The sequence below is a fragment of the Equus quagga genome, chromosome 7 (genome assembly GCF_021613505.1).
Source record: "Equus quagga isolate Etosha38 chromosome 7, UCLA_HA_Equagga_1.0, whole genome shotgun sequence".
Lineage (NCBI taxonomy): Eukaryota > Metazoa > Chordata > Mammalia > Perissodactyla > Equidae > Equus > Equus quagga.
In genome coordinates, this window is record NC_060273.1 from 113647803 (window position 1) to 113661044 (window position 13242).

At 37.9% G+C, this 13242-nt stretch overlaps 1 protein-coding gene across 2 annotated transcripts in view; it reads right to left on the bottom strand.

Moving 5' to 3' along the window:
* Window positions 1-13242, bottom strand: part of ERAP2 (endoplasmic reticulum aminopeptidase 2) — a 38106-nt gene that overhangs the window by 13586 nt on the left and 11278 nt on the right. For both annotated transcript variants that reach the window (XM_046668630.1, XM_046668629.1), the window contains exons 5-11: window positions 11860-11980; window positions 9301-9455; window positions 6303-6416; window positions 4766-4897; window positions 4405-4536; window positions 1831-1899; window positions 691-866 (exon numbers count right to left, since the gene is read on the bottom strand). In XM_046668630.1, coding sequence (XP_046524586.1) covers window positions 691-866; window positions 1831-1899; window positions 4405-4536; window positions 4766-4897; window positions 6303-6416; window positions 9301-9455; window positions 11860-11980 — 899 coding nt within the window. The remainder of the gene's footprint in view (window positions 1-690; window positions 867-1830; window positions 1900-4404; window positions 4537-4765; window positions 4898-6302; window positions 6417-9300; window positions 9456-11859; window positions 11981-13242) is intronic.

Sequence of the window (13242 nt, forward strand, 5' to 3'; positions counted from 1 at the left end):
CAGCTAGTTCCTTAGAAAAAGAAATAATAATCATAACAGCCAACACAGATTCACTTGTATTATTTCATTTTAAATTAACCTCATTCATCTTATTGATAGGGCTAATAGATCAGAGAAATGTGGACAGTGTTCCTTGACTTCAGCAAAGCCTTTAACAAGTTTCTTCAGGATAGGCTGCTGAACAAGATGACAGAGTGGTGAATTGGATTTGCTTTCATAATTCCAAGAACATCATATGTTTTAAGACATGACATTTATAGTCTATTACTGAAAAACAAAAGGGAACAGGAAGTTTTGGCATCTAATTTATCACATGGAAATGTCTTTTCTCGTCTGATAAGATGCATAGTTGTCATAGCCCTTCCTAGGTAAGGGCCAGTCACACAATTTATTAGCGCTCAGAAATCCAGGATTGAAAAGAGTCAGGGTATTTTATAATAGAAATATAATTGACCACCCTCTGCATCAGAACTGAGGTTCTAAAGTTGGCCATGGAATTTCTAAGAACACAGCTGCTGAACACCGCAGTCTGGGCCCCCTGAAGCTCTTTAAATCTGTATCAAGGCTAGATTAGGCCTTTGATTCTAGTGTAGAAATAGCATCCCACAAAGTTGCCAGAGACGCTGAAAGAAAGCCAATGAAATAATGAGCACACTCAGATAAGAAGCCCAACAGAAGCAAAGCAACCACCTTTCCTGCAGGGCCCTCCACTCAGGGTCCTCTTTGAAAATCCCACTCAGGAAGCGCTCCTGTTGCAGTCTGAGAGAACGCCCTTCTTGTTTAACCACCACGAGAGGGATTCCTTTCTGCAGAGTCCATGTAGTCATCATCTCTTTGACCTCCATGTTTTCCTCTAGAAAGGCGAGCTGAAATGACAAGTGGTAACTCAAGACAGAGAAGAGAAACTGAAGAGAGATCAGAATCTTTGACCTCCCTGGGTGCCAGAAACTGGGCTTGGGGAGGGAGAGGGGAGGACTCAGGCAGAGCTATGTGGGAACTGTTCTGGGGCTGCCCACCCAGGGCTGCACTCTGCAAGTCACCTGAATGAAGGAGGGAGATATGTGGGAGGCTGAGGGTTAACACAGGGCAGGAAAAGCCAAGAGGAAGGGCTTGAGACTGGAGCCTCCCTCCTGCTCTCTTTAGAAGTAAAAAATATCTCTCCATTTTAATAATGGTGGAATCCAGACTGTGGCTTAGAAGGCAAATGTCTGTCTTTAGAGAAGCTTTAACATTCCAAAGGAACAGGTTGTATCAATAGAGATATATGGAATGGAGAACAAAACCTTTAGCTTCCTAGCTTCTAGTATAGGTTTCTGATCGCTGGATGATGCTGAATCTTCCTTTAGAAACCATAACTTATGGGATTACTATGTCTCTTTTAAAAAAAAGTTTGCCTTTTCTTCATGATGACTTTCTTTTCTCCTAAAGTACTTCAGCCATTTCCTAGAAGTAAATAAAAAGACGGGACCTCAAGAAAGCCATGCATTCTATTTCCAAACTAACAACATATTTGGTCTGGCATTTTTCAGAGCCTAGAGGATGCCAATGCAGCAGTAACCACTCAAAAGAATTTTGAGCTGAGATATTTTTAGCTGGCAGTAGGGTTGTGGGAAAGCTGAATGACAACAACAAAAATATACTAGTAGCAGCGTCATCCCCCTAAATGGCCTGAACATTCCTTCTTGAGTCAGCTTTTTTTCAAGGAGAATTGTGGAGTCTCTCTTCCTCTCCAGTTATTTAAAGGGACAGTCGGGCTAGTCTACGTGTCATACTCACTCTGGGTGAGGTGATGTACCAGATCTCTTCTAGTCTATAAGTGTCTATACTTACTGTGTTGCTTGTTGTCTTGGAATCAGAATAACAAAATCCACCAGATGTAAAATCACCTTCTAAACAACTCTGTAAAACAAGAATAAAACAGCACTATTATTTAAGCACTGATAGTTGGCTGAATATGCATATTAGACATGAATGCAGACATTTATTAGCATAGCTATATGGAAATTTAATTCATCTAGACATAATAATGAGCATAGCAATACACGAAAATGAAAAAGAGAGACATCTTCATAGTGACCATAGAAAATACATACAAGTTACTGTTCTTGTCTCCTACGTATGACAAATATAGGAGGCAACTGTGTCTAGTGTGAACTTTCTCCTATCGTAGTGTAAATTCCTTGATAGTGGGGGAAACTCCTTACTTACCTGGGTATTCCCAATGGTGACCACAGTAGCATGTAGTGGACGCACCATAAATTTTGAATTCAGAATTGAAATGAGACCTAAGAAAATCACCAACTTGGCAATCGACCAGGAGTCAATAACCAGGATAACCAGGAGTTAATGCTCTAAAGGGAATCGTAGATAGGAAAAATGACATTCACACTGTCTAAGGCTCTCATGTACTATTAAATGATTTTATGAAAAATAGTAACAAAGAATTCTTCTGATTCCCAAGTTGCTATTGACATGTATTAGAATTGATGTTATGTGACACAATGCTGATTAAGAAATTTTCCAGAATTTATCATTTTCATGTCAGTTTCATTTGGCATCAGGAGGGTGTCAATGAGAATTTAGGACCTTTAGGGGAAGGTTAGATGGGAGATTTTCCTGAGAACTAGGAAGAAGTCATGCAATTGAAAGAATGAATATTGGACTTAGAGTCAGAAGACAGTTTTAAGTACTAACTCCATGCTCACATGGTATATGATCTTGAGCAAATCTTTCCTTTAGTATTAGTTTTCTCATCTGTAAAAACGGGTAAGAATGCCTACCTTCTTGAGATGATTATAAGCATGATGTGACCAAAGTTAACATAGGAATGTTCACAGTTGGTCTAAAAGAATCCCGTAATTGTTAGTCACATTTCTCTTTTAATCCTCCCTACACCCACCATGCATACCAAAGACAGATTCTTCCTTGTTGAAGAAAGTCTAGATTAATGTCTACACCTGCACACACAAACACACTCACGCATGCATATACACATGCATAGCAAGGGAGAGAGAGAAGGAGGAGGAAGGAAGAGAAAAGCAACGTGAGGCTTGGTGTTGAGAAGTTTAGGAGGAATTGTGAGAGAGAGCATCTGGATTACTACAGGATGTGATGGAAATTAATAGTAAGTAGCATTTTTATAAGTATTACTCTGGACTGTGTATTTCAATCCCTCTTACAATTTTAAAGAAACGCGAATAAAAGATTTGAGCTACTTAGAAAAATTTTTAATTACTTGACTTTGTTTCTTTGACCACAAAATCACATGCAAATTAGACCATGAGAGTCCAGACTTTATAAGGGCACAAAAAAAATATATCAAATGAGAGAATGCACATGAGATTTCTTTTTAAACTGTAAAGTTCTATACAAATATTGAACAATATTGTTACTGTCCCTAAGACATAAGTGCTTATAAATAAGAGAGGACCTCTTCTGTCTACAATGGTTTAGAGTTCTTCTACCTGCTGGCAAAAGCTTGGCCAGTCCAATACTGCTATAAAAGATAATTTTCCCTGCAGTTGAAAATCAAATAATATTTTAATCATTATTAGAATCGTCTGAGTTGACTGCATATTTTCTGCTTTGTCTTACCTATTATACTACACAAATCCCAAAGACAAAAGACCATGTGTTCTTCGATCAATCATTAACTATTAATCACGATTATAGAATCAATAGTGTGCTAGGTGCCATGGCATTCAAAAAAAGAATAGACATGATTCTTGCTCTTAAGCAAATTCTAGTAATATTATTATCATTGTTATTACTGAACCAATAGAAACCAAAAAGAAGAGAATGTCACTGTGTGGAACATAAATGCACTTCTAGGTATTTAGCAGAAAGGCAAACCAATGAGGGTTGGAAGGAGGAGGCGAAATCTCAGCTAGATTGTGAAAGATGGATAGCATTTGAATTGTTGGGAAGAAGAAAGGATATTTCAGGTCACAAGGGCACTAGAAACACAAGCATAGGATTGAGCAGGATTTCTTCCTATGAGGGAGAAGACATGTCCTACTCAACAGAAAATATTGGGAAATAAAATTGAGCAAGTAGAGCTCAACCTGAAAATTTGGGTGGAGAGGATTAGGTGTCACATAGCAGGACTTACAATGTCATTAAAGATTTTGGAAAAAGATAAGACAGAAGTGTAGGGTTAACCAGAGAAGAGAAACCAAAGAGAAGGAGGTGAAATATCGAACCCGTGTGGCTAACCCAGTGCATCGTCCTGGTTTAGTGTGGTGCCGGAGGAGAAAGAAAGGTTCTGGCTCTATTAACCTTGGCAGTGTGGCAAGGGGAATACATATTTGTTGACTGGCAATATAACTATTTATAAACCCTCAGAATTAGCTTGTCACTTCTCAGGTGTAACAATAGTCCACTGTAACCCAATATATGACTTACATTTGACAGACTGCTCCACAAATCATCATTCTTAGCATTTCCATAGCTGAACTTCTTTAAGTAGTTGATAATTCCTTTCTGGAATTTCTCCTCGCTCAGAAAATCTTTGAGCATATTCAAAATACAAGCTCCCTAAAAAACACAAAGAAAAAGAAATTAAAGGGAAAGGTAGTAGTATATGTTTTTAAAGGAAGCTTCAATGTTATGGAACATGTTAATGTCTGAGACATGAACAGCAAACAAAATAAAAAGTGAAACAGGTAGCAGTAACATGGCATCAACAAAATAAACTGTTGATTTTACTGGGCTCATTATATTTCTCCTGAAAACAGAGCTTCCACTTGTCCGCAGAATTGCCTACCTTGTTATAGGAAACAGTATCGAACATTTCCCGTATTTGAGTAGGAGTTTCTGCTTGATTGGAGATAGGACGAGATGAATTTAATGAATCTCTTTTAATTACTTCGAAACACAAGTCCAAAAAATAGTTATCCTAAACAGGGGAGGAAACTTTTTCAATTTCAATTTGACACTCTCGAAGCCATGAAAACATGCTAGGTCTAGTAAGATAGTCTTAGAAGTAAGGATTCAATCAATATTTCTTACAAGATGTTTCTTTTCCCTCATATAGACCCCTTTCACCAATTCTCTGCTTCATAAATGCATAAACCCAACATTCCCTCAGTCATTACATGAATGTTTACCATGTACCAAGCCCTTGGGCACAGAAATAAGACTAATGTTCCTGTCTAGTGAATGCTCGCTATGTGCCAGGACCTTGCATCCGTCATCTGCAACCCTTTGAACACCCTTGTATGTAATGCAAGGCAGATGCATTATACACATTTTATAAATGAGAATGTGTAAAGTTTTGAGATTAAACCATGGATTAAAGCACATAGCAAATAAGAAGACACTGACTTTGAATCCATGACTGTCTATACCATGCTGGACCAAATATCTACCTTAAAGAGCTAGTTATCCGTTACTACGAACCACCTTGATATGTGGTGCTCAGACCCCCTTATACCTATAAAAGATGACATGTTTGAAGACATCTTTTCACACATTCTGGGGAAGTGAACTGGCCTTTTGGAAATTCTAGACAAGTGTGCCCCCAGTCATGCTCAATTCAGGCTAATATGCCAAGAACTCTGCACAGGATCTATAGGCATGGGCATTGTCTTGTCCTATATCATCGCTGTGGACAGTGATATTCTCTCCTCTCACTCTGCGTACACAGCTGTATATTTGTGCTCTCTGTCCACAAATTTTGCGTGAGAGATTTATGTTGATTGTTCTCTAAAACCTCCAGTGTCTGATCCAGTTCTGTGATCTGTGTCATGGGCTGAAATGTGCCCTCCTCCCCCCCATCAAATTCCTATGTTGAAGCCCTAGCCCCAGTACCACAGAATGTGGCTGTACTTGGAGATAGTGCCTTTAAAGAGGGGACTGAGCAAAAATGAGGCCTTTAGGGTGGGCCTCAATCCAATCTGACTGGTGTCCTTATAAGAAAAGGAAATTTGGACACACAGAGAGATGCCAGGGATATTTGTGTACAGAGAAGGGACCATATGAGGACACAGTGAGAAGGTGGCTATCTGTAGGCCAAGAAAAGAGGCCTCAGAAGAAACAAACCTGCCAACACCTTGATCTCAGACTTCTAGCCTCCAGAACTGTGAGAAAATAAATCTCTGTTGTGTAAGCCCCCCAGTCTGTGGTATTTTGTCATGGCCGTCCTAGCAAACTAACGCAATCTCCATCGTATATCAAATAAACACTATGGATTCAAAAACACGATGCCATGCAGTGTTCTTTTCGGTATTTACTAAAAATTTTAATAGTGAATTGGTGATTCCTTAGGGCGTGTAGTATGACACACCAAATTGTGAACTTACGAGTTCTAGCTCTGGATACGTAGCATTAGCAGAGATAAGTTCCATGTATGTTGCAAAACCCTCGTTGAGCCAAATATCATTCCACCATTCCATTGTAACCAGGTTGCCAAACCACTAGGAGATAAAAACTTAATGTTATTAGAAGTTAAACAAATATAAAAAAATTATTTACTGTAGCAAAAGATGTAATGGGTGCTAACTTCTTTCTTTTAGTAGTTAAGGCCTCCCTTCTATCTTTGCTACTCTTTTCTCTCTGCACAACTTCCTTCTCCTGGTTTCCTTGCCTTCTCTTCTCACCACCGCATTTTTGTTCCTTTTGTGTCCATATTGCCTCCAACTCCCCAACTTCCATCCTATCCTCCCAACATTTCCTAGCTATTAGATTTAATATTAAGAAAAGGAAACATTTTGTGGGGTTGTTTTTCTTTCTTATACAGTAAGTATAATCTCACCTTGTCCTTGATTTATGATGATGGTTTAAGGAGAAACAGAAGCCAAAGTATCTTTGGTGAAGTCACTCCTTTATGTTAAGTAGCAGCTACTTAAGAGAATCATAAGAATTCATTTAGGACTCTCAGATTGTTACATAATATCGCTGATGGGTAAATTTAATTGTTAACCTCTGCCCTGACTAACTTCCAGGGATCAACTTGGCCACTAAAGTGGATAAAGTTCTGAGATTTTAAATATATATAAACAAAATAAAAAGAGTGCATAAGGGTAATATAAATAGAAATTTACCCTTGAACTATATCTGATCTATAACACCAGTTTCAAATATTACTATTTTTTCATATACTTTTATATTTTATTTATTTAGCCTATATGCCCAATACTGTGCATCTGGTTTATCTATTTTAGGATTGCAATCTCCAGAAGGATGGGAAACTTGAATAAAAAGATTCTACGATTCAGAAGAGCCTGTTACAGTTACAGAATAGAACAGCCAGATCTGTAACTTCTGGAAACTGTTTAAACTCTATTCCTTTTCTGATGACCCTCAGATCATTTTGCAAGCGGGCACAAATCTTTCCAGGGGCATCTGCGAGCAGGGATGAGAGGTGTTTCCTCAGTTTGAGAAGTAATGAGTATGAGAAATTCAGGTTGAGCTGATTCTGGTCACTGCGCCAGTTAGTAAGAGTGGCTTATTCATTCATTGAATAAAGATATCTATTGAGAATCTTCTGTGTTCCTGGCACCATGCCATAGGTTAGAAATCTAAAGATGTACATGATATAGCCTCTGCCTCAATACAAATGACAGAGGACAACCTGCAGACAGATACATGCAATAAAGCATCATTGGTGCTACAGTCAATATCTGTACAAGAGACAGAGAGGATTCCAGGACGAAAGGATCACTTCTGCTGGGAGAGTGTATAGGATAGTCAGGAAATGATTCATTTCCTGAGTCTTGCAAGTAGTCTTCAGGTGTGTTGGGAGTGTTGTGTCCCCTAGGCAGGTCAGGGAGCAGGAGCAAAAGCAGAGAGAAGCAATACAATCTGGCATGCTTAGGAAATGGCAGGTAGTCGGGATGGCTAAAGCTTGCAGTGTCGGTAAGAGAGGAGGCTGGAGAGGCAGAGAGGGGCTGCATCATGGGAGCCTTGTGTGCCATGCCATGGACCCTTGACTCATCCAGTTGGCATTGAGAGTCTTTGCCAGGGTTTTACAGAGAGGAGTGACATGGTCATATGGAAATTGATGGAGACACAAAATAGTCAAGACAAACATTCCAATGCTGCCTATTGCTTCAGTCCTAGACTCTGTGTTTCCATGAAAGAGAAGCTATTAAAGGAAGGCCCAGAAGGAGCATGGAGCCCTGAGGTAGATCTCTCTGACCATTTCCCTACAAACATTGGGTAGAAAGATTAGGAATCCCCAGACCCAGTTAAGTGCTTTAGAGTTACCAGTGACTAACGATCAGAACCCTAAAATGAGCTGGTGGGGAGTTTCTAAACCAGAGGAAGCCCCCATATGTTCTCAAAGTACAGTGCTGAGCATGCCTCCTACGTAATTGGGTACTTAGTTCACTGCTTAAAAAAACAAAAATGAAAACAAAACAAAAACAGTATTATAGTGGTGATAAAGGATAAAGGTAAAAATTAAAAGTGGGAGATATTACCACCTTCTACAATGGAATGATATTTGCCTACATGGTGAAAGAGAATTTCTGGGGCCCTTAATCATTCACTGTTCCTGGAGATTTTCAGAAACGAAATAGAGTAGAAGTAGTCTCTGATATCTATAGAGCTGGTTTTATAGTTCCATGTTTTTATGTAATATAGTCTTGACAGATGGGCCTTGGAAATCTTATTCTGCAAGAAATGGTAGCAGCAGTAGCGGTCATTGTCATCATCATTAATAACTAATGCTTATTAAGTGCCTACAATGTGACTGGTGCAGACGCTTATCTGTAATCCTCACAACAGTTTCTAGAAGCTGTTATCAACTTTTTATATTCTTAACTATTATTATTGACTTAATTTATAGATGAGGACACTGAAGTTTAGAGAATTAGGTAGTATGTCCAGGGTCAGCAGCCCATGAGACTGGGACTTGAAGGACTTCACTGTGGCCATATAATCACAGGTTCCAATGGAAGGGGGATTGATTTTGCTCTATATTGGAATGCCACGGTACTAGGGGGTATGGAGAGAAATATTTTTTAATATAAATCTATATTTGCAGGGTTTCCAATTCTCTGCTATATGTTTCTGCATATAGTCCCCATACTTCTTTGAGAAAAGATATTTGAAGCCTTTGCCTTGAAGGGTTTTAGAAGATATAGTGGCTGCTTCTCTTGTGATAAAATTCCTGTAGATTCCCATAGTCTAGAGACTGAGCCCTCTGCTACTTGACATATTGTGTTTGGTTCGATAATTCCTAAGGTCCCCTCTAGAGGTAAAATGTGATTTTATGTTGTTTCAGAGAGATTGGTGGCGTTCTGTATAAATGCTCTCTTGGGCAGATACTAAGAGAATGGCATGAGTGCCAGGTACCTGGTGTGCTAGTTCATGGGCTACGACTTTGGTGACCCATAGTTTATCGGAAACAGAAGAGGTCTTGGGATCAAAGAGCAGTGACGTCTCTCGATACGTGATGAGGCCCCAATTTTCCATAGCTCCAGATTCAAAGTCAGGAATTGCAACTAGATCTAAGAAACAAGAACAACCACACTTGATCATTATGGTTTCCACACCAGAAGTGAGATTTGCTTCCTCCTCAAATACGTTATGATCCTTTCAGAGTCTACAAGCAGACTTTCTGAAAAATACCAAAAATATCTTAACATTGAGATGGTGTCTTGTAGTTGCACTGAAAATAACCAGTACCCATTATCAAGCAGAGTAAGTTCTATCAATATAGTTTTGGTTGTAGCTGAAGTAACCTATTGACATTTAACCATTTTTTCCTAAAAGTGCCAAACTCTGAAAACACCTTGGGTGCATTACTGCTAAGAAAATAATTCATTTAAAAACACTCATATTGTATTTTATATTAGTACTACTAAAAAACTTCAAAAATAAAAGTTATCAAATAATTTCTAATACTTTTGAGATTCATCAAAACATATAATAAACTATTTCTACAAAAAAGAGAAAGATACAGGATTTTAATATCAGGAGAATGCCTTTTAGGACCAATCTCTATAGTCAATATTTCAATTAATACTTCAAGAACATATGGCCTTTATTATGAGCAAAGTTCCTTCTAAGGTAGTAGAGGAGAAAAACTGTGGGCCTCAGTTCTTTCTGATCTCAATTTCCTTTTCAACACTGATATTTCCTCTACCTCTTAACAAAGTCTTGGGGGGAAAAAGTGAAATTTCATTGTCTTTAAGCAACTCAGGTATAATGTATATTAATTTATAATATATCAGTGCGTGTATGTATGTATGTACGTATATATGCATCCTTTGCTAATGACTTCATGTAGGTTAGAAAATTTCTGGTTAATATCTAATCTTGGAATTCTTTCTTTTTACACTGCCAGGCCATTTTGGGAGAAGTATTGTTTGGCTAAAAAGGAAGGTGATTTTTTTAAAGTTTGAAATGAACCAAGTCTCTTGGCTTGTAATTACATTGTCTGGAATTAATACTGGTTAATTCTAGTGGACAAAAACAAATATTTATAGGACAATCCAAAAGTAAATTAGCACTAATAAAGATTAGTATTCATTAGCACTTCAACTGTGGGAATGACTCCTTTTCTAAATTGCATTGACGATTTTATATTACTTGGATTACTTCCCATAGCCATTAGAGATGCTTATGTCTGTTCTATTTTTTCTTAAGCTCCATGCTTCTTTTTAGTTAGTTTTAAAAGACATTTCATATGGTCTTCAAGGTTGCATTTTTCAAGAAAAATGTAAGATTAGTCACAGCTGTTATTTGATCCTTCCTTGACTTTTTACATAGAGGCCAGCAGTGCAGTACGGGGAAACTGAGTTGAGTATATCTGCACTAAAGAGTATATAGAACCTGCACTGTAACAATATGGTGAGAACTCAGGAACTATAGGAATAAGCCCCTAGAGATGTCTTTTGATGGTTCCCGTTACTTTTTCTAAAAAAACTGCATGGAGGTTGTGGGGGAAGGGGAGGAAAGACATGATAAGGACTTATACCCTAACGTCCCAAAGAAAAAAAGATGTTTTGTCACTGTCAGAAACTCTAAAAACTAATCTATATAAGTTATAAAACTTAAATCGTGGTTTTTATATGTTCCACAACATTATAAAAATCACAACTTTTATTTTTTTAAGATAGAAAATTAGGGGCCAGCCCCACTGGCCAAGTGGTTAAGTTCGTGCTCTCTACTTCAGCGGCCCAGGGTTTCACCGGTTTGGATCCTGGGCGCGGACATGGCACCGGTCGCCAGGCCACACTGAGGTGGCGTCCCACATGCCACAACTAGAAGGACCCATAATTAAAATATGCAACTATGTACTGGGGGGATTTGGGGAGAAAAAAAGCAGGAAAAAAAAGAAAGATTGGCAACAGTTGTTAGCTCAGGTGCCAATCTTTAACAAAAACAAAAGACAGAAAATTAAAACCAAGATAGACAGTTTGTATCTTCTTATACACAGACCTACTACTACCACATTCAAATTATCTATTTCCTCCAAATCTGTTTTTTCAAGTCTGTGCTGCAGTCTTATCTTCCAGCCTCAAATGTACTGTATATAACAGATGAAGAGACAATTTTCCTCTGTTTACATAAACCTTTGGTAACTTTTATAAAAGATTGCTGGTCTTGTACAAATATGGTATAGAAAAATATATATATGCTCCAGAAAATTCATCCAGTTAAATTTAATATGCAATGCAGCTGTTTTAATATTAAACCTGATAAAAGAATAGACAAATGATTCACACTACTTTGGCTTTTCATGAAGACCTTATTTTCTACACTCAAGGACCATCTCTGAGGTACTTCTCTGCTTCCTGGACTAACTGAACCTCTTCAGTGCTCATTTAAATCACATGGAAAGAGGAAAGAAATCAAAGCAAGTTCTATAAAGAAAAATAAAGACAATGATGTGGGATTTGAACCTACCTAGTTTTGGGAGTGGATAGTTGATGTCGAAGTAATTTTCGTAAAAGTCAAGTAGCTTCAATGATGCTTCCAAAGCATAATGCGTTTGACTCCATTTGTCTGGGGATGCATAGACGGACACCTGAGAAATGTTGATGAGAAGAAGTGGTCTTAGAATGACAGCTCCTTGGTACAGTTCCATTTCCGACAACCCTCACCCAAAGAAAGGCAGACTGCATTTTTCAAGAAATTATTGAGATATCATTAAGCATGTTGTTGATAGAGGGTAAGATGTTCTATAAAGTTTTAAAGCAAAAGTCCGTCTTGAATTAGAAACAACCCTGCATCTTCTGTTACAATCCATTCCCTAGGTGCTAATCTATAAATTTCAAACTATATTAACCCATTGTATCAGGAGCGCCTTCTTGGGCTCATCACTATCATGCATTTTGAGAGCTAGCCTTCCAAAATCATGACCACCAACACATTCAAATAAAATATAGTTCTCTGAGGTGGGAAAACTTTCAAGAATTTATTGGATCTACTTCCCTGTCATTTTTACTTTAAACTCAAAAATGCCCAAATATGTTCGTTGACACCCCTCAAAGTAACTAACCATTAAGTGTAAAAAATAAAATTAGATTCCAGTTTTCTTGGGTTTCAGGCATAGTGCTACTTTTATTTCATGATCTTCTTTTAATTAACTGAATTAACTGAATTAACTGAAGTCCCTCAGAACTTTTATAAGAAGGATATGTTAATGGCCACCATTTTTTGACAGTTTATCAGGCCCTCTGGTAAGTGCCTACGTGTAAAATCTAATTTAATTCTCTCAAAAATCTTATGAAGTTGGTGCTATTATCTTTATTTTAGAGATGAAGGGGTGGAAAGGCATGGAGATTAATTTTCTCCAAGTCACCCATGTCGATAATTGTAGAGCTCGATTGAATCCCAGGAAGTTGACAGGAACCTGTCCTCTGAAGTAAAGTGCCATCTGATCTCCCACACATCTGAATCTGTGCACACATATATCCATGTGCAGAGATGCCGTGAAAGGTACGTAGATACGTTGCTCATAATATATATCTACATATCCACAGGCATAATGTGTATGCAAATTCTGACAGCCATTTTATAACTATTTCTTATACACATTATTTGATTCTTTGAATATGTTTTAACGTCTATCATTTCATTTCTCAGGGTAAGGAGTTCTTTTTTATTTTTAATGTCTCCGCTGATGTTTTCCAAACTTTATAAGATAATCATTGGGTATTGTAAATTTCTGCAAACAACGAAGACTAAAAATTATGAAGAACTCCTTTCACTGAGGAAAAAAAGTTACAGAAAACAATTGGAAACAATGTGGATGTCCTAAGATAAGAGGCTGATTTAAAAATCCTT